General features: G+C 41.6%; 2 protein-coding genes across 4 annotated transcripts in view; one reads left to right on the forward strand and one right to left on the reverse strand.

Annotated features, from left to right (window-relative positions):
- iqsec3b (IQ motif and Sec7 domain ArfGEF 3b) overlaps positions 1-13,026 on the forward strand; it is a 37,302-nt gene extending 24,276 nt beyond the window's left edge. The window contains exons 8-15 of one of the 2 annotated variants that reach the window (XM_023275369.3): positions 1,594-1,760; positions 6,140-6,279; positions 6,453-6,584; positions 6,679-6,778; positions 8,140-8,298; positions 8,392-8,484; positions 9,044-9,090; positions 10,165-13,026. In XM_023275369.3, coding sequence (XP_023131137.2) covers positions 1,594-1,760; positions 6,140-6,279; positions 6,453-6,584; positions 6,679-6,778; positions 8,140-8,298; positions 8,392-8,484; positions 9,044-9,090; positions 10,165-10,584 — 1,258 coding nt within the window. In that variant the 3' untranslated portion in view covers positions 10,585-13,026. The remainder of the gene's footprint in view (positions 1-1,593; positions 1,761-6,139; positions 6,280-6,452; positions 6,585-6,678; positions 6,779-8,139; positions 8,299-8,391; positions 8,485-9,043; positions 9,091-10,164) is intronic. The other variant, XM_023275370.3, reaches the window with a different exon arrangement.
- A 603-nt stretch (positions 13,027-13,629) lies between these two features.
- The window catches only part of ptprq (protein tyrosine phosphatase receptor type Q), a 47,742-nt gene continuing 38,866 nt past the window's right edge, over positions 13,630-22,505 (reverse strand). For both annotated transcript variants that reach the window (XM_055008424.1, XM_023275382.3), the window contains 10 exons: positions 22,270-22,296; positions 21,996-22,077; positions 21,345-21,435; positions 21,093-21,169; positions 20,864-20,998; positions 20,471-20,599; positions 18,344-18,489; positions 18,099-18,234; positions 14,276-14,399; positions 13,630-14,200 (listed from right to left, as the gene is read on the reverse strand). In XM_055008424.1, coding sequence (XP_054864399.1) covers positions 14,163-14,200; positions 14,276-14,399; positions 18,099-18,234; positions 18,344-18,489; positions 20,471-20,599; positions 20,864-20,998; positions 21,093-21,169; positions 21,345-21,435; positions 21,996-22,077; positions 22,270-22,296 — 985 coding nt within the window. In that variant the 3' untranslated portion in view covers positions 13,630-14,162. The remainder of the gene's footprint in view (positions 14,201-14,275; positions 14,400-18,098; positions 18,235-18,343; positions 18,490-20,470; positions 20,600-20,863; positions 20,999-21,092; positions 21,170-21,344; positions 21,436-21,995; positions 22,078-22,269; positions 22,297-22,505) is intronic.

Consider the following 22,505-nt stretch of genomic DNA (forward strand, 5'->3'; position numbering starts at 1 on the left):
AGATGTGGCCTCTCGCTTGCATATGCTCTGACAAGTGCATAGTACTCTGGAGCAGAGCAGCCCTCTCCATGTCTGCATCCTGCCTGGCTGCAAAGATAAAAGCCTCCCACCACTGAATGGCCCAGTGTGTAAGTGTAAGTGACAGTAAGAAAGATAGGGAGGGAGCTGTGGGGGAAGGAGGGATGGAAGAGAGCGTTTGTGAAGCCTGTGGGCAACAATGGGGCAAAGCAAGTCTAAATGCAGCATCTCTGTCTCTGAAGCAGATCGGGCAGCATCACCTCACCTAGGGCAGAACTATTTTGCGCTGTCAAATGTCTCTTCTATCCTGTCAGTCTTGTTTATTGGAGACTGACTGGTCCTCAAATCTGAGTAGAAGCTACAATCAGTCAGATCATCAAGTAGCGCAGCTGGTATGGTGAGATATCTGCAATAGAATCAATTTCAATTCCTCCAGCTCACAGCAAGAATAAGAAACACTCGCCATGTTGCCTTATAACTTAATCAGTTTGTACTGATCTGCTCTCCCTGATGTTGTTACTGTGACCAATTCAATCACCAAATCCCTGGATTCCTCCCCAGTTCTCTGTGGATATTTTGAGAGATTTTGAAAGAATCAAGAGAAAGTATGGGGATTTATGAATGCCACTGAGGCCAATAACAAAGTTAGGGAGTGCATCATTAAGTTCTGGTACATACAGGAGGATGCAGGATTGTTAATTGAAAAAAATCTGTGAAATAAAAATTTTTTAAAGTGAACATTAGGTTTTGCTAGGTATACGTGAAGAAATGAGAGGAATTTCACATCAAGTCCTGCAGTTTCATAAGTCTTGTACTGCATTTATTTTACAAATTCTTTCAGTTGGTGTTGAAAGAATTGATTCTATTTCTAATTGATTCTATGTCTGAAGGATTATGCTAAAACTACCAAACTGAATCTCATGAAGCCTGGTGGAGAGGTGGAGCATGAGCACAAGTAGAACCCATTAACTTTTGGCGTGGATCCAGCTCACTTCCAGAAATTCGGGATAGGGTGTTGGCAGTGGTGGAGGATGACCTTTTCAAGTGCTCTTCTAGTTTATTTTTCTATTGCTGGGAAGGTATCCCACATTTTTCTGCATGCACTGAATAGTATTCTTACCAAACACTAATTAATAAAATGGTCTGTTGGATTTGTTGCGCAGTGGTTAGATGAAGCCAAACAATATGATCTGTCCGGGGTGCTTTAAATCCACAAATCTGCAATCATGCAGCTGTGATTTATTTATTTTTGTTATTCTAATTCAGACTTGTGGTAGCTTGCAAACACTACGCAATATTATTTTGTTTGTGCTATATTTCATATCTTTGTATCCCGTGTTTATTACACCAGAGAAAAGATTCATGCTGTTATCAAAAGCAACAAGACTCTGTTGCTGTTTGAATGATCACTGGGATTTCAGTGTTCTAATGGTTCTTTGTTGTGTCCTCTGCATCACTGTTGTGCTTTAAAATGTTACTGGAGTGGCTAAAAATCCTGAGATCCAATGTTTAATGAATCACAGAGAGATGTTTGACCCAAATTGTGATATACATTTTCCTGTTTGTCCTCCACAGTCAGAGGTACTGTATGTGCAATCCTGATGTGGTGCAGCAGTTTCACAACCCAGACACCATCTTCATCCTGGCCTTCGCTGTGGTCCTCCTCAACACTGACATGTACTCGCCCAACATCAAACCCCAGCGCAAAATGGGCCTCGATGACTTCATACGCAATCTGAGAGGTTAGTATGTGCATATATGATATGTGCATGCATGTAAGTGTGTGCTTACAAGCTCTACACTGTGCGTTCGTCACTTCGTGGAGTTTGAACTGTCTCTCAGCCAGAGCTGGTATAATGAGTTGCAGACATGCGCCGATATTCATTCCAAACATTTTTATAAGAAGTTTGAACATATAGGAACCATATGCACACACAGCTCAAACTTTCTACTGAGGATCATGAGGAGATTGTTTGGATCGATACGCCAGAAAGAATGATGAGGGAGACAGAAAAGAGAGCAGAAGGTAGGGGAAGTCAAAGTTTTACAACAAGCACTCTCTTATCAACCTCACTTCAACCTCACTATCAGTCTTTTGAGTGACAGCCTCTTGAACTGAAGTAAATTACTCAAAGAGGCTGCAGTTGCCTGCCTCTGCTTGCTACCATCAAGAAAACCATCAGCAGTGCAGGAAGAGATTCCTGATATTCTTGACTCAGAGCTGTGCCCCGGAGACTGTGGCATCGGCCCATTTAATTGAGGCTCACTTAGCGTTAGATTTAACGATAGGATCTTTCGGTTTCCGGAAGCATCTCATCACCTGTGCTGAGCTCCCCAAAGCTTTCAACGGCGTCTCCGTCCGGAGCGTCAGCAGATACATATATTTACTGCAGCCGAAAAAGAAGAGCAGTTTGACTTTTATTTGTACCTTCGGTTAACCCTCGGAACCCCAAAACCCACTGGGGTTTTCAAAAAATTGAGAAAATAACACCATTTATCAGAGTCAGAAATGCAGAAAACAGAAAGATTCATCGAACAGTCCTGGTAGTGTTGTAGTCGGGACCACCTAAACCGAGACCAAGACATGGCCGAGACCACAGTGCATCGAGACCGAGACAAGGTCAAAACTTTGAGGGGTCGAGACCGAGTCAAGACCGAGACCAAGACAAAGCGAGACCGAGACCATATTAAATTTAACTTAACCATTTTATTCAGTACTTATTCAATGTAGTTTTTAGGCAAGTGTAAGGTTGCCTGTAATACTCTTGTCTGCAGCGACAACCATTCAATATGGAACGTATCAAACAAATATTTAATACTTGCGTCTTTATTTTTGTCTTGTTTTCAAAACAATATCAAGCCATGCACAAATATGTACAATTTTCTACAACATATCTTAATCTAGAACAGTGGCCTCTTTATTTCTATTACACCACAAATATTTCTTGTTTGATAAATCGGATATAACTGAACTTGGGTGATTTTTTTTTTAAAGGTGTATTATTGTAAAAGAAAAAACCTGGAACCACTATTCCATAAAACAGAAAGAAAAAACAACGCCAAATATCAGCATCTAAAATGCAATGAAATATAACGTGTCAATGTATCTTCAAAGAGGTCAGACACTGAAAGGCCAAACTACAAGTATTTCCCTGACAAACTGCTGAGGCAAAATACTTTGTTATTCAAAGCTCACCACCAAGTATAAACACATGAAAGGGTTGTTTATAAACACTACAAACAACATGGCCCTTAAAAATTACATCATGGGAAGTGAGTTTAAAGTAGTGTTTGGTTGCATTTTAGAAGCATGAGAGACTGCAACATGTGACCTAAACGTGCACGATGGGGTCTCATTATAATGCCCCCTCTGCTAAAAACCCTCTCTACTTATACACATATTTGTTTTAATTTATACTTAAATTACACAATTGTGTGTTTTAATTCTAAAAAATTGGCACTAAAATTAAGTGTGTACATTGCCAGGCCAAGTTGCATACGTGAGATGGAACTTTTTCATAGACGGGGTGCATAATTTGAAGTGGACACTCCTCTGTCACATCAGTAGCTCTCATCCAAGTGAGCAGCGGTACCGCGGTATGTGCCGCTATGTCAGAGCTAACATTAGCTAACATTGATGGAACATAAACAAAGCTTCATGTGGCCTGTCTCTTTATCGTTTATGAGAAGCGCAAGGCCAACGTAAAACACTACCACATGCCTTTTACCATATACATGTACACAAACACACACATATATATATTCACAAACTACAGCTTGCTAAATTTATCTTGTTCGCTTCGCTAGCGCCATGTAGCGTTAGCTTACCTTTCTTTATGCTTCCTCTCCAAGTGTCGATAAAAGTTTGATATAGTTCCAGCCACCTCAGTGAACGTTGCGTTGCAGAATTTGCATATAGCGCTGGGTTTTCTTTTTGACGTTGATTTACAGATAAACTGTTTATATTATCCAATCACAACAAAGCTGTTACTGAACAAATGAGACAGTTGAAAGGTAGTTCAGTGTTGTCGGTGAAGCCATGGTCTCGGCTGGTCTCGCAGTAAAATCCCGCGTCCTCTGTGCCCGAGACCGAGACAAGACCGAGTAAAAATGCGGTCGAGTGCGAGACAAGACCGAGATCTTCAAAAAGTGGTCTCAAGACCGAGACCGATCTCGAGTACTACAACACTAAGTCCTGGAATTACTCGTCTGTAACTGGGAAGAACCAAATGTGATATATCATCAAAATGACTTTATTCCACATGTGTAATTTCATTTTTGTCCAAAAGTAAACTATTTGCTGTAGCAAGATTTGTTTAAATGTCAAAATATCTGTCCTTGTCTGCAAAATCCTGAAGCCATTAAGAACTCAGCTGCAACCAGTAGTTTTATGACAAAAATGCAAGGACTTTTCAGCTGAACTGGCCTGAAATGCAGGCTGTTTACACAGAGCAGAAAGGAGACAAGTATGGAAACAAATGAGAAATGTAAGTAGAAAAATGTCTCTAGTATGTAGAGTAATAATCTTTCCCTAGCATTGATAACACCTGTTGGCATTAGGGAAAAACATGTGTATTGATTTATTTTTTTTAATGATTTATGGCATTATAACTTTCTTACATTGCACAAAACACATTTTTGAGTTCTCTCAACTTCTAGCTATAGCTTATACTAATTTCATTGCGGTGCAAGACTTTATATTGCAGACAAAAATGAGCCAACAGTGAGTAGAAATGTGACCAAAATGGCCAGAAACTTTGTGGAGTTAAGAGGCTTAACAGAAAAATCCACCACAAAACAAATTAATTTAATCAGTCACCATGTTTTCATAATAATTCATATAATACTCCATAACTCTGTGCTGCTTCTTCCTGATAATGGAACAACTACAAAGACACAATAGCAGCGCACATATTAGGATAAAAGCACACTTTGTGATTCACAGCTGCAAACCCTACAAAGAAATAAAACTAATTTGGCTGTAATATCTTAGAAAGGAAATAATGGAAGCACACAGTCCGTCTCCAATTCAAATTAAGTTTATAGTCGACATAACCATTAGCTTCCTCTGTGGCTGTTGGTAATCTTCCCAGGAATCTGCACAGCAAAATGATTTAAGTCTGCGAACACTTTGAGAAGATAAATATCGATGGACTCACTCCAAAATGTGTCAAGTGATGATATCGTGATTTTCAAGTCTATATTTTTTAAATTCCCAGCTTAAGGAGCTATCTATTGTTTGTGTTTCAAGTATTGACTTTACTGTGTGAAATCAATCGAACATCACGATGCGGATTCTGTTTTAGGGGGATTTTCCTTTTAAAAGCTTCTCTGATCTTCTCTGCGCCCTCGATAATATCCCCATGTTATCTCTTTATGACCATTTGCTGATTTCTCCTCTTTGGTGATCTCATCCTTCGACTTTTATATATTGAGTCACGCACATTCACTCAGCCCACATCGACTTGTCGCCCTTTGGAGTTTCTTTGGAACAAACAGCAGCTGTGTTTACATTAAAATTTAGATTCTCGAGTTATGTCTTTTTTACATCCATGTTTGCGAGCTCGCAGTCTCCATCCTGGCGGCTTGAGCTGACGCTTTTCTCAACATTTCCACTAGACTCATGATCAGAATAGAATGACACTGGAAAATGTTACCTGTGAGCTCAGCTGACATTTACATTTATTCGTTTGACAGTCATTTTCCTCCAGAGGAATGTATGAATATGCCCTGCTGCGTGCTAACATAAGACATAAATAAATTAACAGCAGCAGCCCACTCATAAAAACATCACTCCATAGCACTACAGTGTGTCTTTTATACCAACTGTTACATAAACATATAGCATATCATGCACTATTTGGCAGAAGGGGATGGACAGATGAGGTCCTGACAGTTGCGCAAAATGTTCACTCAACCATTCAGAACGTTTGAGTTTGACATTAAACGTTTGAGTTTCAGTTCTCACATTATCTAGACAACTTTAAAAAAAATGGTTGATTGATATTCATTAATTCAGATTTGATGCTGTGTTTCAAGCACCATGACTGGAGCTTAGAGCAGAGCCACCTGTGGCTGTGGTGACAACTCCTGCTTCATGTGACCCCTTGAATTCTCTCAGGTGTGGATGATGGAGCGGACATCCCCAGGGAGATGGTTGCTGGCATTTATGAGAGGATCCAGCAGAGAGAGCTGCGCTCAAATGAAGACCATGTCACATACGTGGGCCGTGTGGAGCAGTCTATCCTGGGCCTGAAAACTGTGAGTAATGTCTGTGTTTTTGTACCAGTCATTCCCCCTTTTTTTCATTTGAGCAAGCTGTCTGTGCTTGTTTGTACAGTCTCCTTTCTCCCATGTCATGCATTATTTTGGTGCAGTCTGTCCTCTGCTCGGTACTAGCTGTCATCTCCATCTCTTTAACCTCGTCTCTGCAGATCCTCGCTGTGCCCCACAGACGTCTGGTGTGCTGCTGTCGTCTGTTTGAGGTGCCTGATGCCAACAAACCTCACAAACAGAAACTGTCCCAGCTCCAGAGAGAGGTCTTCCTCTTCAATGACCTGCTGCTGGTGAGGAGTTACCACCAAAAACACATACCAGCGTGAGTCATATATGATCAAATGTGTGGCCAAATGCAGCTTGACCATGTTTGTGTATCTCTAGATCCTCAAGCTGTGTCCCAAGAAGAAAAGCTCAGCCTCATACACCTTCTGCAAAGCTATGGGGCTCCTGGGAATGCAGTTTCACCTCTTCAGCAATGAATGTAAGATGCTGTTTTACTCTGCGGCAATTTATTCCCTGTGCAGTTCCACCCTTATGCTGGAACTTGCTGAGCCAGCCGTCCACAACACTGTCTGTCAATTCAGTGTCAGGACCCAGACTTAAAGGAATTGCCAAGGGGTCAACAGTGAGACGAAATTAACAGAATGTTGTCAAGTTACAGCAGATATCTTTCAGGAAAGTTGCTTGCTGCCATGTATTTAATTTGTACTTTTAAAAGAAAGGTTATTGTATTTATTCATTTTACAAGCTCTAGTCTAAAGATCACTTTAAAGTAAGTGACATTGCTGTATCTTTATGCACTCCTTTTTGTAGATTTCATTCATGAACATTATTGCTGTTTTTCTCTCTAGTTTTATGCTTTCGGCCTGCAGGTAGAAGTACGATCGTACTTTTTGGTCTTCCGTGCCAGTCAGGCAGAATTCTGAAGGAAATATACACTAACCTTCAAAAAACAACTCATCACTTCGAGGTTTCAGTGCAGTAAAAAAAATAAAAATACAATCCCACACGCTGTCAATCACTTCTCCTCCCATAACTAGCATGGTTTCAATCCTTAGACTCTCCTCGGGGAAGCAGCATGAACTTTCCTGATGGAGGTCTGAGGGGTTCAGAAACAGCTCAGTGACTTTATTAAAGGAGATGATGAGACTGAAGGCTTATGGGCAGGCAGGTAACACAACAGTTCTGAGCACAAGGGACACAACAAGCTGCAAAATGACTGGGAGGGCTGGGATGTATGCAGGCTGGACAAAGTGGGAACAGGTGTGTGAGTAGGTGGGATATCTAGAGAAAGCCTGAGGACATTGGGTGAACGGATGGAGAAGGACATCATGAGACTTTGTTAGCAGTAAGAAAACACATATTAGTTGAGTCCCCATGATTACGATTCAGAGAGGCTGAGTACAAGCAGAAAAGGTTTATAGGGCAATTTGCAATCAAAGTAAGGACAACTGCACAGTAAAAATTATGAATTTATAGTCATTTAATATGTGGGTTCTCTTTTCAGTTCAATTAATTATAATTTCAACTGAAAAAGCAGCAATTCACAACATGCATCATCTCAAGGCAGCTCATGTAGTAAGGTGAAGACTATTGAAAAATAAATAAAAAATAAATACATTTACTTTAACTTTGGGTGACCAGTATAAAGAATAAAATGTTTGCCTTGCTCATCTCAAGAGCTTCGGTTGTAGTGTTCAAGAGGCCATTAATCCAGTCAAGGATAAATTCTTGCACGTATTCTCACTAACAGCCTTTTTATGAAACAAGAACTGCAACAAAGCCGAAGTCTTCAGATTTAAAGGCCTTGCTTTTTCTCTTGCTTGGGTGTTTTATCAATAGACTATGCTCATGGTATCACCATGCTGAGCCCGTTTACCTCAGAGAAGAAGCAGCTGGTGAGTTTCTGTTCGCCGAGCGGAGAAGAGCTCAGGAAGTTCGCCGAAGAGCTCAGAGAGGCCATCGCAGAGGTCAACGAGATGGAGCAGATACACATCCAGTGTAAGAAAAGCAGCACGACATCCTCTGCAAATGCAAACAAACACACACAGCACTGCATGCAGCTGGTTGCAATCTTTCTTTCTTGCATTGCAGGGGAGTTGGAGAGGCAGCAAGGCATCCAGCCACACGGCTTACACACCAACGGCGGTCAAGTGGACACACACACCGGACACGGCTCCCCCTCAGGTGCTGGTTTAGCTCGTGCAGCGTATCACATCGTGCATTAGTCATTACAATGCATACATTACTCGAGGGAATGTAGAAAATAGCACGGCTTCATTGAAATGAGGTGCATGGAAAAGCACACATTGAAATGGAAACCAAAAAACAAGAGTGGATGAAGGTCAAAGGGGTTAAACTGTTACTGTCACTCTTCTTGTTAAAGAGAGAATGAGTTCTTTTTTCTGCTGCAGCTCCCAATTCAGCTGCAAATTATCATTTTTTACCTTGTGCATGGGTTAAACCAACAAGTCACTGTTCGGATTTGTTTGTTTAATCGGCACAACAACTGACAAGTTTTGTTTTCATCAAAGTTTACATGCAGGACTGTTAGTGGTACCTGTGCACTTTGCACTACAAATAAGAGACCTTCTCATCAAATTCTGGGCAAGAAGCAAATTAATGCCCCCCTTGAGTTAATCCTCTAACTAAATGACATTCCCCCGTGTGTGTCTGTTTTTGATGTTCTGTATATGAAGCTAATATCTGCCTGTTGACTTTCTAATGGAGCTATTTTCCCCCGCAGGCCAGCAGGATGCCTACGATAAAACCGGCAACAACAACACAGTGGAGGTGAGTGCCAAAGCTACTCTTGTCTCCCCCAGGTAAGTATCTGCGTCTCCAGCGCTGTGGGTGTGGTTTTGTATGGGAGTGTGTGTGTGTGTGTGTGTCGGGGGGGTTAGACAGGGACTGTGCCTCGTCCTGAAAAGAAAGTGCGCTTTATGCTTTGCTTTAAAAGAGCTCCGCCTGAGGCACCTCCCCAGTATGCAGCCAAGGATACAAAGGCCGCTGAGAAGAGCTGCTGTAGTGGCGCTACAAGCAGCCTCTTTCTGTGCCTCAAGAGTAGATCAGCAGCGACTCTACTCGCTATACAACATCCCTTCTTTCATCAGCTGCTGCTTGCCAGCCTTACTGTATAAGCCATTGCAAGCCACCATAAGCCAGGCTGGTTCCTAGAATACCATCTACAAAGCCAGATAAGCTTGATACTGTTAACAGTCTGTGAGTGAGTGTGTGTGAAGTGTGTGAGTGGGTGTGTATGAAGTGTGTGAGTGGGTGTGTATGAAGTGTGTGAGTGGGTGTGTGTGTGTGTGTGGGTGGCTGTGTGTCTGTAAACCAGCCCCTTCCTTTAACTAGGCATAGTGATAGAAGCTGTTCTTTTCCCCTCTCCAGTTTTTCTGTTTTATTCCTTTGCCCATTCTCTCTCCTCTCTTTCTCCTGCCTCTCAGTCAGCCCTTTAGAGTTGTAAATTATTGTGTTAGGGAGACACCACGCCCTCGGTGTCGCCTCTCTCCTCTCCTGGCACCCCTTTAGCTTCTCATTCTCCCACTCATTGACCACGTCGCACACCCGCACACACAAAAATCAAAGCGTTCCCACCATAATTTCTGACCGAACTCTCTCGTTACCCCACAACCCTTTTTCTCTTCCTGGGCTGGTGTGTTTAGAAACATGATTGAGACAAATCATGTAAGGAGATGATAGAGAGAAAATGTAAGGAGAGTGTGTGTGTTTTGCATGCGCTCGCTCTGCACACTGCCTGCCTGCATGCCTGCATGCCCATGTGCGTAACACACCAGAGGGCTGCGTAGAGGCTGCGTTCAGGCTGGTAACTCCTCATGCGTTCTCTGACTGTTCCTAAACTAGGTGTCAATTCACAACAGGCTGCAGACCTATCAGCTGAGCCAGCCCAGCATTGAGTCCACGCCTCTGGCCCTGGCTGCACCTCCCGCCCTGCTCAGCCCCGTCCCGGCCGGAGAGCTCCGTCCAGAAACACTCATCCAGTGTCAGCAGATCGTCAAGGTGATCGTCGTGGACCAGAGCGGGCGAGGGCGGATGGAGGCCTTCCTCAGCCAAGGCCCGGCCACCCATCAGCTTATCCAGTCAGCCCTGTCGACGCCGGTCCGCATCCGAGAGGGGGACGGCCCCCAGCCCCCACTCCCGCCTCCCCCTCCACCTTACAACCACCCTCACCAATTCTGCCCCCCTGACTCCCCCATGCCCCTTCACCACACCATGCCTCTCACCCGCAGGCGCAACTCCAGCGGCTCCCGCAGCATCGTTTGAGTCATCAGCTATTTCGTGAACCCTGTGGGGTCAGACGCAGCCCTCACACGCAACAACACATACATGCTGGAGCACATTCGACTTGCTTTGAATCGTAAGATAAAGGCAGTGCAAAAAAACAAACAAGAATATACTGTATGAGTCGAAGGAAAAGGACACCAGGAATCAATTTGGGTCTTGACAGAGCTGTGTTGTTTTTGGAGTAGCTTTGATGGGATTTCTGAACTTTTCTTCTTTCCTTTGTCTCCAACATGTCACCTGGTAGCTGATGTCTGTCTAGATTTCACACTCTTCAAGGGTTATCTCAACTTTGCATTCCTAAATGTCACCTGTCCAGCAAATGTGTCTGTGAGCTTTGACTGTGAAATCAAGAGTGTCAGAAAAGCAGCCCCGGCGTCCCTGAAAGGACACGAGATCACTTTCAATGGGAAGGACAAAATTACATTTTTTTGATTTCTTTCAGGATATTGATGTTGACGTCTTTCATTGGTCCAGGTTTCAGCATTTCATACCACACTCAGAGGGGAATCCTTTCAGCACAGCTAATCTAGCTTCTCTATACTATAATCGTTATTTTTCTCATCTCTGCATAATGTGAAGAAACAAGAGTACCAGCTTATTTGTTCCTTCATTTTCCAGGGAACAGATAATTATGCGTGAAGTAGAACGTGAAGAAAAAGCTAAATGGCTCTCTACTGTGTCATGTACAGTACAAGTGTAGCAAAGGGAGGATGCTGCTACCCGCTAAACTAACCTAAAACGATATCCTGACGACAATCACGTGTCTGTACTTCATTGTTGTGCTAAACTTGTGCAGGCTGATATGCTCACAGTAGTGTGTCAGAGGCCTGATTCTGGTGAGTTGTTCTCTCACAGAGCTCAGGAAAGAGTCTGCTGCACTGCAATATAGAACACTGTAACTGCACCTCTGAGCTGTACTGAGAGCAGAGTGCTTGTGTACTGTGTGTTCAGTCTGCTTACTCACGGGCATCAGGGAGTCGGGCTGGTAATTCATCCAAGACGAGGCTAAAACAGACAGATGAAGCCTTTCCCCTCCTGTACATTTACTCCTAATGGGTTATCTAGTGTGAATATTGATGTTACCTTTGGTTTTAGGCAACATTCCTGTCCAGAAAACTCTTTTGTTATTTTTTAAGCTTTATTTTAAAAATGAAGTAAAACTACTCCACAGAGTAGACCAAGGTCACCTCACAAAAGCATCCCTCCCCTCTCACCTATTATATTTTCCTTAAGCAATGAAAATATTATATAAGCAGAGATGCATTTCTGTACTGAATGTTAAATCAGGGGGAAAAACTGAAGATGTCTATGGAAATAATTATTGATTTCATCACTGTGTCGTCTGTCCAGTGTCGATGGTTTCGAGCTTGAGCCAGTTTGTACAGCACATCACGAGTCATCCGACCGAGACATACCGAACACGTCCTGTACCTTTTGCACCACAGAATATATTGGATATATTGTAAATAGATAATATAGATTTATTCTGAAAAAGTGATTGGTTTGCCCAGTGTGTGTATCTACGTATGTATTTGTACAGAGAAAAACTCTAGTTTAAAAGAAAAAACAGATATTATAGTTATCATAGCGATTATTATTATTATTATTATTCTTCACACGTAATATCAGGGGGTGTCCTAAATGCTACTGCTGTGAGAGATGGGAAACAGGCAGCTTTTATAGAATACACTCCAGTTACCATGGTAACAAACACTGACATTATTACAGATTCATCATTAAATTACCATGTCATGTTATTACAGGATTATTAAGAGATGGCTGTGTCACCTGTTCAGGTGTGTAAAGGGCTATGCTGTATTGGTGAATACGTACAGTAAAACCACAAGTTACGCACACACAAATGCACACACATATGCAGTCACACACAGATATATCAGCAAGTGCACACATGCTCACACGCCCACACACTCTAATGTACACAAACACGCACATAGCTGCCAAAGCAACAAATTCAGCTTAAATTTACCTTAGAACCTGCTTGATTTCTCAAGTCAGCGGCCCCACTTTGTTTACTGTAAACTCTGACTGACTCGTGTTATACCGCATGATATTTTTTTGTTTCGTTTTTATTTTGTTGTTTTTTTTAATATTATTTACAGTACACGGGAGGAGTTTGATTCTATGTTTGTATCATTATTGTCAGGGCATGTTGGGTTGATTGATGTCATTTTCTCCTCTCTCTGCTTCCTCCCTCCTTTTTCTGCCCTTACCCCCTGCTTCTCCGTGGTTGTCATGGAGATGCACCAATCTGCATCCTCACTGTGGAGCACTGTCATTAATCTTTGCACCCTCACAGTATTTCTAAAAAGGAGATTTCTTAAAGATCAACATGTTTACTAATGGAATTTCTAAATTTTTTCTGTTTGAAGAGAATGAAAGAATAAAGTAGTTTTTACTCTCGCTCTTGGACTGTCCATCTGTGTGCATCAACACCAATATCGCCTCTGCAGTGCCTGTAGCTCTCTCTGCCTTTCTAATAAATGAATTTGCACCAGGTGTGCAAGGAGGATCGTGGAATGAGGGAGCTTATGGGAAATCAGTCTCTGCTGGTGCTCCTGTGTCATCCCGGCACACCGGGCCTGAACTCATTCGTTAGCGGACATGGTTGGCCCCAAAGCAATACTGAATCCGACTTGTCACATCTGTGTGTTGCAGTGAATCTGCATGCGTGTGTGTCTGCGTGATTTCAAGTACGTAATTTTCACTGGGAGTCTCATTCTGTATTCTGTGGACTCGTTTGTTTTTGACTGGGCCTTTGCTTGATAGCTGCGGGGGAGGGAGAGCGGAGTGCATAACCGCAACTGTGGACACCTCAGTTACGTGGAAGGCATCCTAACCATTAGGCTAATATGGCACTCTCTTATTCCATCCTCCAAAGACAAGACCAGCAAAAATGGTAATTTGTAATTTTCTACTGCAATATCAAAAACGACTACATGTGACGGCTGTGGCTCTAATGCAAAAGGCCTCCAGTGTTTTTTTCTGTGAAGTTTCAAGGCCAGAAAAAATGCAAGTTACTTTTATTTTTGCAAATCACTCTTGAGAAAGGATAAACAACACATTGACACAGACAGAGTTACAAAGAGGCTTGGAAAACAACAACAATACCATTTTGGCTGAATAAATTATCTTACAAAAACGTAGATGATATCAACATAATAAAATTACAGTGAAATCAATTTGTGCAAAGTACCTGCAGGCTGACAGATGTGATAGCGCTCTCACAATCAGCTCACCCCTTTCTCTCTTACCCCTGTTGCTTCTCTCAGTTTCTGTTTCTCTCACCCTCTTCGGAAACCAGTGGACAAGAGGTGCAGGAAGGAGAGGACTGCGCTGAGAAGTAGGTTTGAAGTGGAGCAACAAAGTCTTAGTCATCAGACAGACCGTTCAGTTCAGACTGTGGTGTTCACCTCCCGTTCATCCACGTTCATCCTCTAACTCTGATTGGTGGAGGCGGTTCTGTTTAGGGTTTGTGCACAGGTCATGTGCCAATGACCCCGAAAGAATACTCGCAGGTAGAGGCATACCTCAGATTTTCACATAGTGGTCTCTTCCCATTCCAGTTCAACGTCACCTGCAGACCAACAAATGAGTGGTGTGAGCACTATGCTGTGGACTGTGTATGTGTGTGTGTTTACATGTTGTTTACCTTCCATGGCATCCAGGGAGTCCATCTTCTCCAGAGCAGAATAGCTAACAAACCAAATGGACTGGCTGTTGCCTTTGTTGTTTAGCAGCTCCTGCGTACTTTGGTGCAGGAAGATGTACTGAGCCTGATAACACACACAGATACTGTACTTTTAGACTGTGTTAATCTCACACTGATGAAGAAAATACCACACCTTTTGCTACAGATACCTTCTAGTGTCACTCCTTCATTCTATTTCCCACGGTTATCCACAATTCTTTTCTCTTTTGTTATTTGTTACTGTCTGTCAGACTCCCCTCTTACCTTTTGTAGTCACATCTTTTGTTGTCTGCCAGACCTCTTGATTCAATTACTTTTTGTTCTTTATTGTATCACCCTCCGTTACTGATTAGCAACCATATGCAAATCAACCACTATTCACCCTTGTATTTACATACGCCCCCCCTCCTAGCCTCTGACCCACTCTCTGACCATCCTTATAAAGCGTAGACTCTGAAAATGTTCTGGGTCGGCTTACCATCACAGGCTCATGCTGTGTTGGTAAGCCCACCGTATGCCAGAATACCAATAAACACCCCACTACAGCAAACTTCAAAAGACTAAGAGTGAAATTTCTTCAACAACACTGGACCCATAATGATATATAAACAACAGAATTCTCTTTACAAAACAGCAGAAAAAGGTGTAAATTGTCCAGACTTTTTACAACATTATCATTTAAGAAGTCAAACATCAACTTAATCATGCTGAGTAAAACGTATTTTGTATCTTTATGCAGCGGCTACATCAGTCATTGATGTATGTGGTCCATGATAATAATGGTGCCTTAAAAGATGCTCCTCTCATGAATATGTTCCCCCTCTCGTTTTCCATGTTTTTTTTTTGTTGTTGTGTGTTTGGTTTTGTTTTGTTTTTGGTTCTGTGACCTCATCAGAGTCCTTCCCAGGCTGAATCATCCACCTTCCTGAACATGAACAACATCATTTACTGATATGTCCTGTGGCATAGAGATAAACCCAAAATAATTCATATGTGAAATTTTGATTTATAGTGAATTTTGATTTGACCATTACGGTTTCTTCTTGTGTCTTCCATAAACAAGTGAAAAAAGACGGTAAGACATTGTGTTAGAGTTGCTAACTATAAATTTAAAGCACTTCTATGTTGTTTTTAATTTTTTTATGAAAAGTATCATGTCCAAAATTATTCATTTTCAGTAATTAGTGCCAAAGCCTTCCTTTGTCAGCACAGTAATCAAATGGTTCTGAAAAGCGCCAACAAGCTTTTCGCATGTCTCTACTGGGATTTTGGACCACTTTTCTATTACGATGATCTGCAGGTCTTTGGGGTTGAAAGGCTTCTTTGCTATTACATTCTTGACGGGATTCAGGTCTGAACTCTGGCTGGACTCCAGAATGTTTCCTTTTATCCTTGTCTTGACCACTTTGGCTCTGTGTTTCAGGTTACTGTCTTGTTGGACACTGTCCAAGGTTTCTGCTGATTGCCTCATGTTTTCCTTTAGAATCTTAATGTCCTCCTCTTTTTTCTTGATGCCGTTTACTTTGGTAAGGTTCCCTGGCCCATCGACTGATATAAACACGCAAAGTAATACATTTCCAAAAACCATTCTGGGATGGTGTTTTTGGAGTGGAATGATTCTCCTTTCTTTTAGCATACAAAAGCCTTGTCCCTGAATCCAAACAATTCCATTCTCATTTCATCCCACCCAAGAACTGATGACCAAAAGCTTTTTTATTTGTCTAAGTGAGCTTTCCTAGGGATAAGTGAACTGCGTGCCTGTCTTAGTGGAGTTTTCCTGGTCATCATTCACGAAGACCAGCATTGTGCAGTGTCTGCTGCAGTGTGTATTTGAGATACTGTTACCAGAATTGCTGAGATTTACCAGCCGTGGTAGTTAAGCTGGGATTCCTCTTGGCCTCTCACATGACCATTCTTGCCAGGGGAGGAGTCACATTTGGTTGCCTACTGTGCCCTTTTAGATTTATTACACTGCAGAACTGTTTGTGCTTTCTGAATATGCTTTCCACTGGCAGTTGAAAATATTTGGATATGGCTTTAGAGCCTTTCACTGTCTTGTGAGAGGCCACAATGTGCCATTCTCTCTTAGTGATGGAGCAACAGTTGTCAATTTATATTGTGCTAAAATCCACTAGAACATGGTAGAAATTACCAGGACCATTTAGAATAGGATAGAAGCTGCATTTTTAGAAAGGAAATGCAACAATTTGGAAAAGTTTAATTTTGAAAGTCATTTTCAGTAAAAGGGGGCTGCACAGTGGCTTGGTGGTTAGCACTTTCGCCTTGCAGCTAGAAGATTCGCGTTCTAGCCTTCCCGGGATCTTTCTGCATGGAATTTGCATGTTCTCCCTGTGCATGCATGGGTTTTCTATGGGTACTCCGGCTTCCTCCCACAATCCAAAAACATATTCAGGTTAATTGGTAAATTGTCCGTAGGTGTGAATGCGAGTGTGATTGTATGTGTAGCACTGTGATAGACTGGTGGCCTGTCCTGGGTGTCCCCTGCCTTCACCCTACATCAGCTGAGACAGACTCCAGCTACCCGCTGTGAACCTAATGAGGATTAAGCGGTGTATAGATAATGGATGGATGGATTATCAGTAAAAGCGTATTTAAAAAACAAATAGTTCAGATCAATCAACACAATGCCTTCCCGTCTTTCATCACATGCTTATGTCATTACCAGCCAAAACAAATGTACTAGTGAAATAAAAATACACTATAAATAACAATCTGGCTATGAGTAATTCTGGGCTTAACTGCATGACACATTGTAGCCTATCAAGGCTGATTTCAAAGCAAATGAACTTTGTGTGCTTCTCTCTGGCTGCATTTCACTTGATTCATTCCTTCACAGTTTATCGCTGTCATCTGGGGATGTGGAGATAAAAGTTTTACACTTCGTTGCAGCACACAGCAGGAGCAGTCTGACTACATGACAGGGTTAAATACATCCCTAATTCAACTCAATTATCAAGGGAATCTTTTCTTTGAAAGTTAAACACATAAATGAGCACATCTGAAATTTTAGTTCTAATTGTCATTAACAGTCATTCTACTTGACAATGGAAAGTACAGCAGGAAAGTGGGATGAAGTAGCTGTGTCAGATGTGATAGACTTCTAGAATAACCTAAACGATTTCCTTTGTAGTCACTAATGAATAAGCGGCTCAGATATCACGGTTTACCCGTTCCCGTGTTTAACGCTGCTTGAAAAGGCACTCTGCTCCAGTATCTCAGCAATGATCCTTCCGAGTTGATAAAATAATTGATCTGAATGATGGTCTCTTACATTATACTAATAGCTGGCATGGCACACTGAGCACTGGAGTCCTAAAGAATCACGCTCTCACACAGAAACAAACCTCACTGCCAAAACATGGGCACGTAGAAATGGGCAGAACATCTAGAAATAATGAAACAAAGATACCGAGAAGAAGAAGAAGAGGCGCTCTGCAGTAGATACATAAATAGGCACCGAAGTAATTTTAAGGATAGATTCATGCTGTTTCAAGAGGGGAATCCTGCTCAGCACTTGCCTTTAATCCACTGCCAGATCATTCCTTTTGTCAATACAAAATTTTTTCCAAATATTTCCAGATGGGGATGGGATCACAGCAGGGCATGAAGTGAAAAGTAGGACAACTACACTGCTATTGATGGGTCTTTGATGATTCTTAAGTGCATTGGAACAACTTAAGATAAAAATACAGGTCTGTCTTTTGTTTACTCTCTCTCTAGGTTATACAAAAATAAAATGCGCTGCTATTTCACGTCATCTTACCAGATTCTGCACCATACACATCCTCTCCCTGCGCAGTTCAGCCACCAGCCCATAAATATCCACGAATTCGTGATCTCTGACATGCTGAATGAGGTGATCGAGGGCAATAAACACACCTGTCCTTCCTACACCGGCACTGAGGAAATAGCGAGAGAACAAACACATTTATGAGAGAGCCATTCGTGACTGTTATTAGTTAACAGAATAAAGAGGTCAGTGAATTACTATAATTCATGCACAGTTACCTGCAGTGGACTGCTATAGTGGTGTTTTCGTGCCTGTGCGCCCGGACAGCTTTGACAAACTTAATGAGTGTGCTGCAAGAATCTGGTACTCCATGCTCAGGCCACGATGTGTAGTTAAAGTGGCGGACCAAAATGTAGTGTCCATGCTGCAGAGAAGTGTTTACACATGACACATGACAAGAGATCAAGGTATATTTCTGGTGGATGCACGTGCTGATATTTGACAGTTTTCGTATTGTAAAAAAATTCCAAAACCAATAATAAATCCGTAAAGGACGATACAATCAAAAACTATAAAAGTCACATTCGTGTTCACACTGGATGACATGATTCTACACTAAAACACGGGCACTGTTGTTTATTTTCACTCAGTCCCAAATTATCCTGCTGCAGGTGGTGAAACGCATCACAAAAAAAAGAAAAACTTCCTGAGGTGTGCTCAACTGAATCCCCACACTGTCACGTTTTTCTGGCTTTTACTGCATCAGACCCTGCTGAAAATTGCATCAGTGACTTAAACGCAGCCATTTCTTCTTGAATACAGTAGTAGGTCTGCAGGAGACTGAAACACAAAACGTTGTAAAGCAAAAATGCAAGCTTTCTATCTCTCATGGTGTGTGTTTATAGATGTACAAACATGGACTGTCTGCATCACATTTGTCTCACTTAATCAGTAAATAAATCCTAGATCACTATTTCACACTAGAGCCAGACTTACTCAAATGAAGCCTTTTTTTTCCTGCTCGCCCTTTCTGACTCATGATTTTTTTGGCAGTAAAATAGATGACATTAGATATCAAATTAGTTTTTCATCTTCAGCTACATTTGTGGAATCATTTGAGCATTATGCTGAATCCCAGTCAGTCTCTGTTTAAACAGAGTTGTACACTACATGTGCACACAGCTTATCACACCACAGCTCGTCTCGGCTGTCAAACCAGACGCCTGCCTCGTCTCTCTATCAGCTTAACTTTTCAAACATCTCACAACATTCTGGGACCTTCAGTGCTGAATATTGGTAATTCATCAGTTACGGCTGTCCTTACTAGCTTTAAAGATGCTTTGGTTATAAGAAATGCCACCTTGATCACGTGTCTTCTAATAATATGCAACCAGATTCTGGCATTCCCTTCTTTTCAAATGTATTTCAAAAAGCTCTGAAAAGCAGCTTTCTGTTCACAGTCATCTTTTCCGATTCTGGACTGGATACACTGAAACGACACTCACTAAAACTTGATAATCTTCTGCTTTTGACTACATAGCTCATTGCCTATAAATGTAGTGGATGATCATTATTAAAGGATCAAACTAAAGACTGCTAATCTGCTGTAAAAAAAAAAAAAAAAAAAAAGAAAAGGATGGAAAATCATTTGCTGCTCCTAACGTCTGATAAAACTGAAATGCTAATTGGCCAGGACCCACATAAACACCAGTCTGACCAGTTAATATGAACAGACTGTGTGATGGTCTCACAACCAAGAATCTAAGTGTATCTTTTGACTGAACTCTCTCCTTTGATCAGAACATTAAAAACATCAAATACAGGATATAATTTTAAAAATATATGTTTTACATGTTTGTTTCCTCCAAACTGATGGTATTAAAAGTATTTAAATTCATTTTAACTTGGGTGACCCAGTAGTTGAATAATGGATAAATGCCACATGGTCACATTTCCCTTGAGCAGCAGATCGACCGTTTAAATCCCAGCCGGAGATCATTTCTTCTTTTCAAATCTACATTTTCCTTCTCTTCACTGTCCCTTAGAAAAAAATACCATTTTTTTTTGATAGGATGCCTCTTTAGGACTTTCCTATTCTTGCCTAAATAAAGCCAAACAAGCACACCATGAACAAAAAACCGGAACAATACATTTTATTGTGCATTTTTAAATGCACAAAGTCAATTAGACTGGATTTTCCCATACATTTTTCATTCTAGGAATTTTAATGAATAATATAATAATATCTCTATAATTAGTAAAGAATAAAACTGGCAATGTCTGTTTTTTTTTAGCTGATTTTGAGTTCACAGCATGCACATGTACAATCCACGTGTTATGTGTGCTCTGTGAGTGTGTGTGTGTTGTGTGTGTTGCGTGATCATGAGAGATTTTCAGTTCAATACCTTTTCCACTTTCAGGGTTCTGACAGTCCAGTCAGGAAGGACTTCCTCTGACACTTTTGAGATGAGAATGTCACTAAACACTGTCATCAGCTTGTTGTCATCGTCCGGCCAGTACTGGTGACACCGGCTCTAAAATGTCACACACACACACACACACACACACACACACACACACACACACACACACACACACACACACACACACACACACACACACACACACACACACACACACACACACACGCATGCATTCACACACGCACACGTACACAGATAAACACAAACATACATCAGATCTTCAGAGCAGACATAACTCTCCTGGGAATGAAGCCAGTTCTCTGAATGCTGATATTAGTGGCGTTTCATAACAGTGTCAAATCTCTCATGACGCACTCTGCCTTTCTCGTAACAGTGTGTGAGCATGGCGATGGTGCGAGTTCCTGTTTCCCAGATCATCCTCCAAAAGTCAGCCACGGTGCCGGGCAGAGGACCCTGGGTGGCGATGAACTCATTAGGACACAAGTAGCCCTACAGAGACATCGAGAAAGACACAGGGATGCATGTTGAAACTTAAAAATCTACCAGACAGAATCACGATTCTCGTTTAGAAGCTGGTACTCACTGAGACAAAGCTGGCATTGATGTAGTCTGAGCCCGCAGTGCCTGGTTCTGACAGCAGTTTCACTCTGTTGTTGTTGTCTAGACACAGAACAGTGAGAAGAATGCAGTTTAAACGTAGGAAAAGCAGCTGCGATCAAACCGTGTTATGGTGAAATCCATTTACAGTTTATAACAGAGCTGCAACACAGAACCAGTTTGGGCATACTGTAAGTATTGCAGGCCTGAAAAGCTAATTTTCAGTCTGACCACATACAGGGTTTGATGTTGGGGAAGCGATTCTTGGATTTGTTCCAGGGTAGGTCAGCGTCTGTGGTGGCCAGGTCCTGCAGCAGTTTTGGGAGCTCCTGGAGGCATAAATTTGAACACATCAGTATTCACTAAAACGCATGCATAAAGCTAAAGGTCAAGGACGCTATTAATAATTGCTAAAGGAAAAATTATGAACCTGGAGTGAAAGAAAAAGCAAAAAAAAAAAAGTAGCCTTTTGACGTGTCTTCTACTGGTAAGCTTAAAACTAAAAGGTATTAATCTCTATTGTTTTGACTTTGAAAATATTAAACATCAGAGGTCTTGTGAGGTCTCTAAAGAGTGTTTGGTTCTAACATGGTTGCAGTATAGTGACACAAAGTTTTGTAATGACTATATACCGCATCAGTGGTCCTGGTTTATGTTAATATTTGCAGCATCTTGTATTATTTTATCTCCAAACATCCGATAGTATTTTATGCCTCCCACTTCTGCAGCAACAAGAATAAAGCTGGCATTGATTTTGTCTACCAGCAGCAGCCAATCCTTCACACTCCAGTATTTTTGTAAATTGAAGACAATTTCCTAATGTTTCATTTCTATTCATATATTTACGCTGTATGGGTTGATAAGGTCCAGGTTGTAGGCAAACACTTACAGCAAACTCCTCCTGAAACTTGGCATTGTCATTGGCACACAGATCCTCTATGTGCTGCAGGAAAGACTTCTTGTTGACAGGCCTGTCAGCCAAGGCAGGAGAGAAATACACTGAATGTGACAAACAGAGAGATGTGCAATAACGCCACAACAATATGCTATTTTTTTGTGCATACTTATTCTAGGTTACAGGCAGTACTGAGCAGTACAGAACACGCTGATTTATGCTTCAGCTTCTGCGTGCACATTCGCATTATTTATACAGGGTGACTTACTTGAGCGATTTCCTGTAGCTGAGCAGCCTGGACGAAAATAGACAGCAGAAATCAACCCAAAATAAACAAATTAACTCAATAATCACAGCTCACATTGTGTTATTTCTGTCCATGACTGCTTAACTGATCCTCACTGCTGAAAATGCATGGCGAAGTGTGTTTAAGCAAAGAAGGTTTAATCACTTTGTAATCGAATCCACTTTGATTAAACACAAAGACTTTGATGTTTCATTCTA

Source organism: Amphiprion ocellaris, chromosome 3 (genome assembly GCF_022539595.1).
Source record: "Amphiprion ocellaris isolate individual 3 ecotype Okinawa chromosome 3, ASM2253959v1, whole genome shotgun sequence".
In the NCBI taxonomy this organism is placed as follows: Eukaryota; Metazoa; Chordata; class Actinopteri; family Pomacentridae; genus Amphiprion; species Amphiprion ocellaris.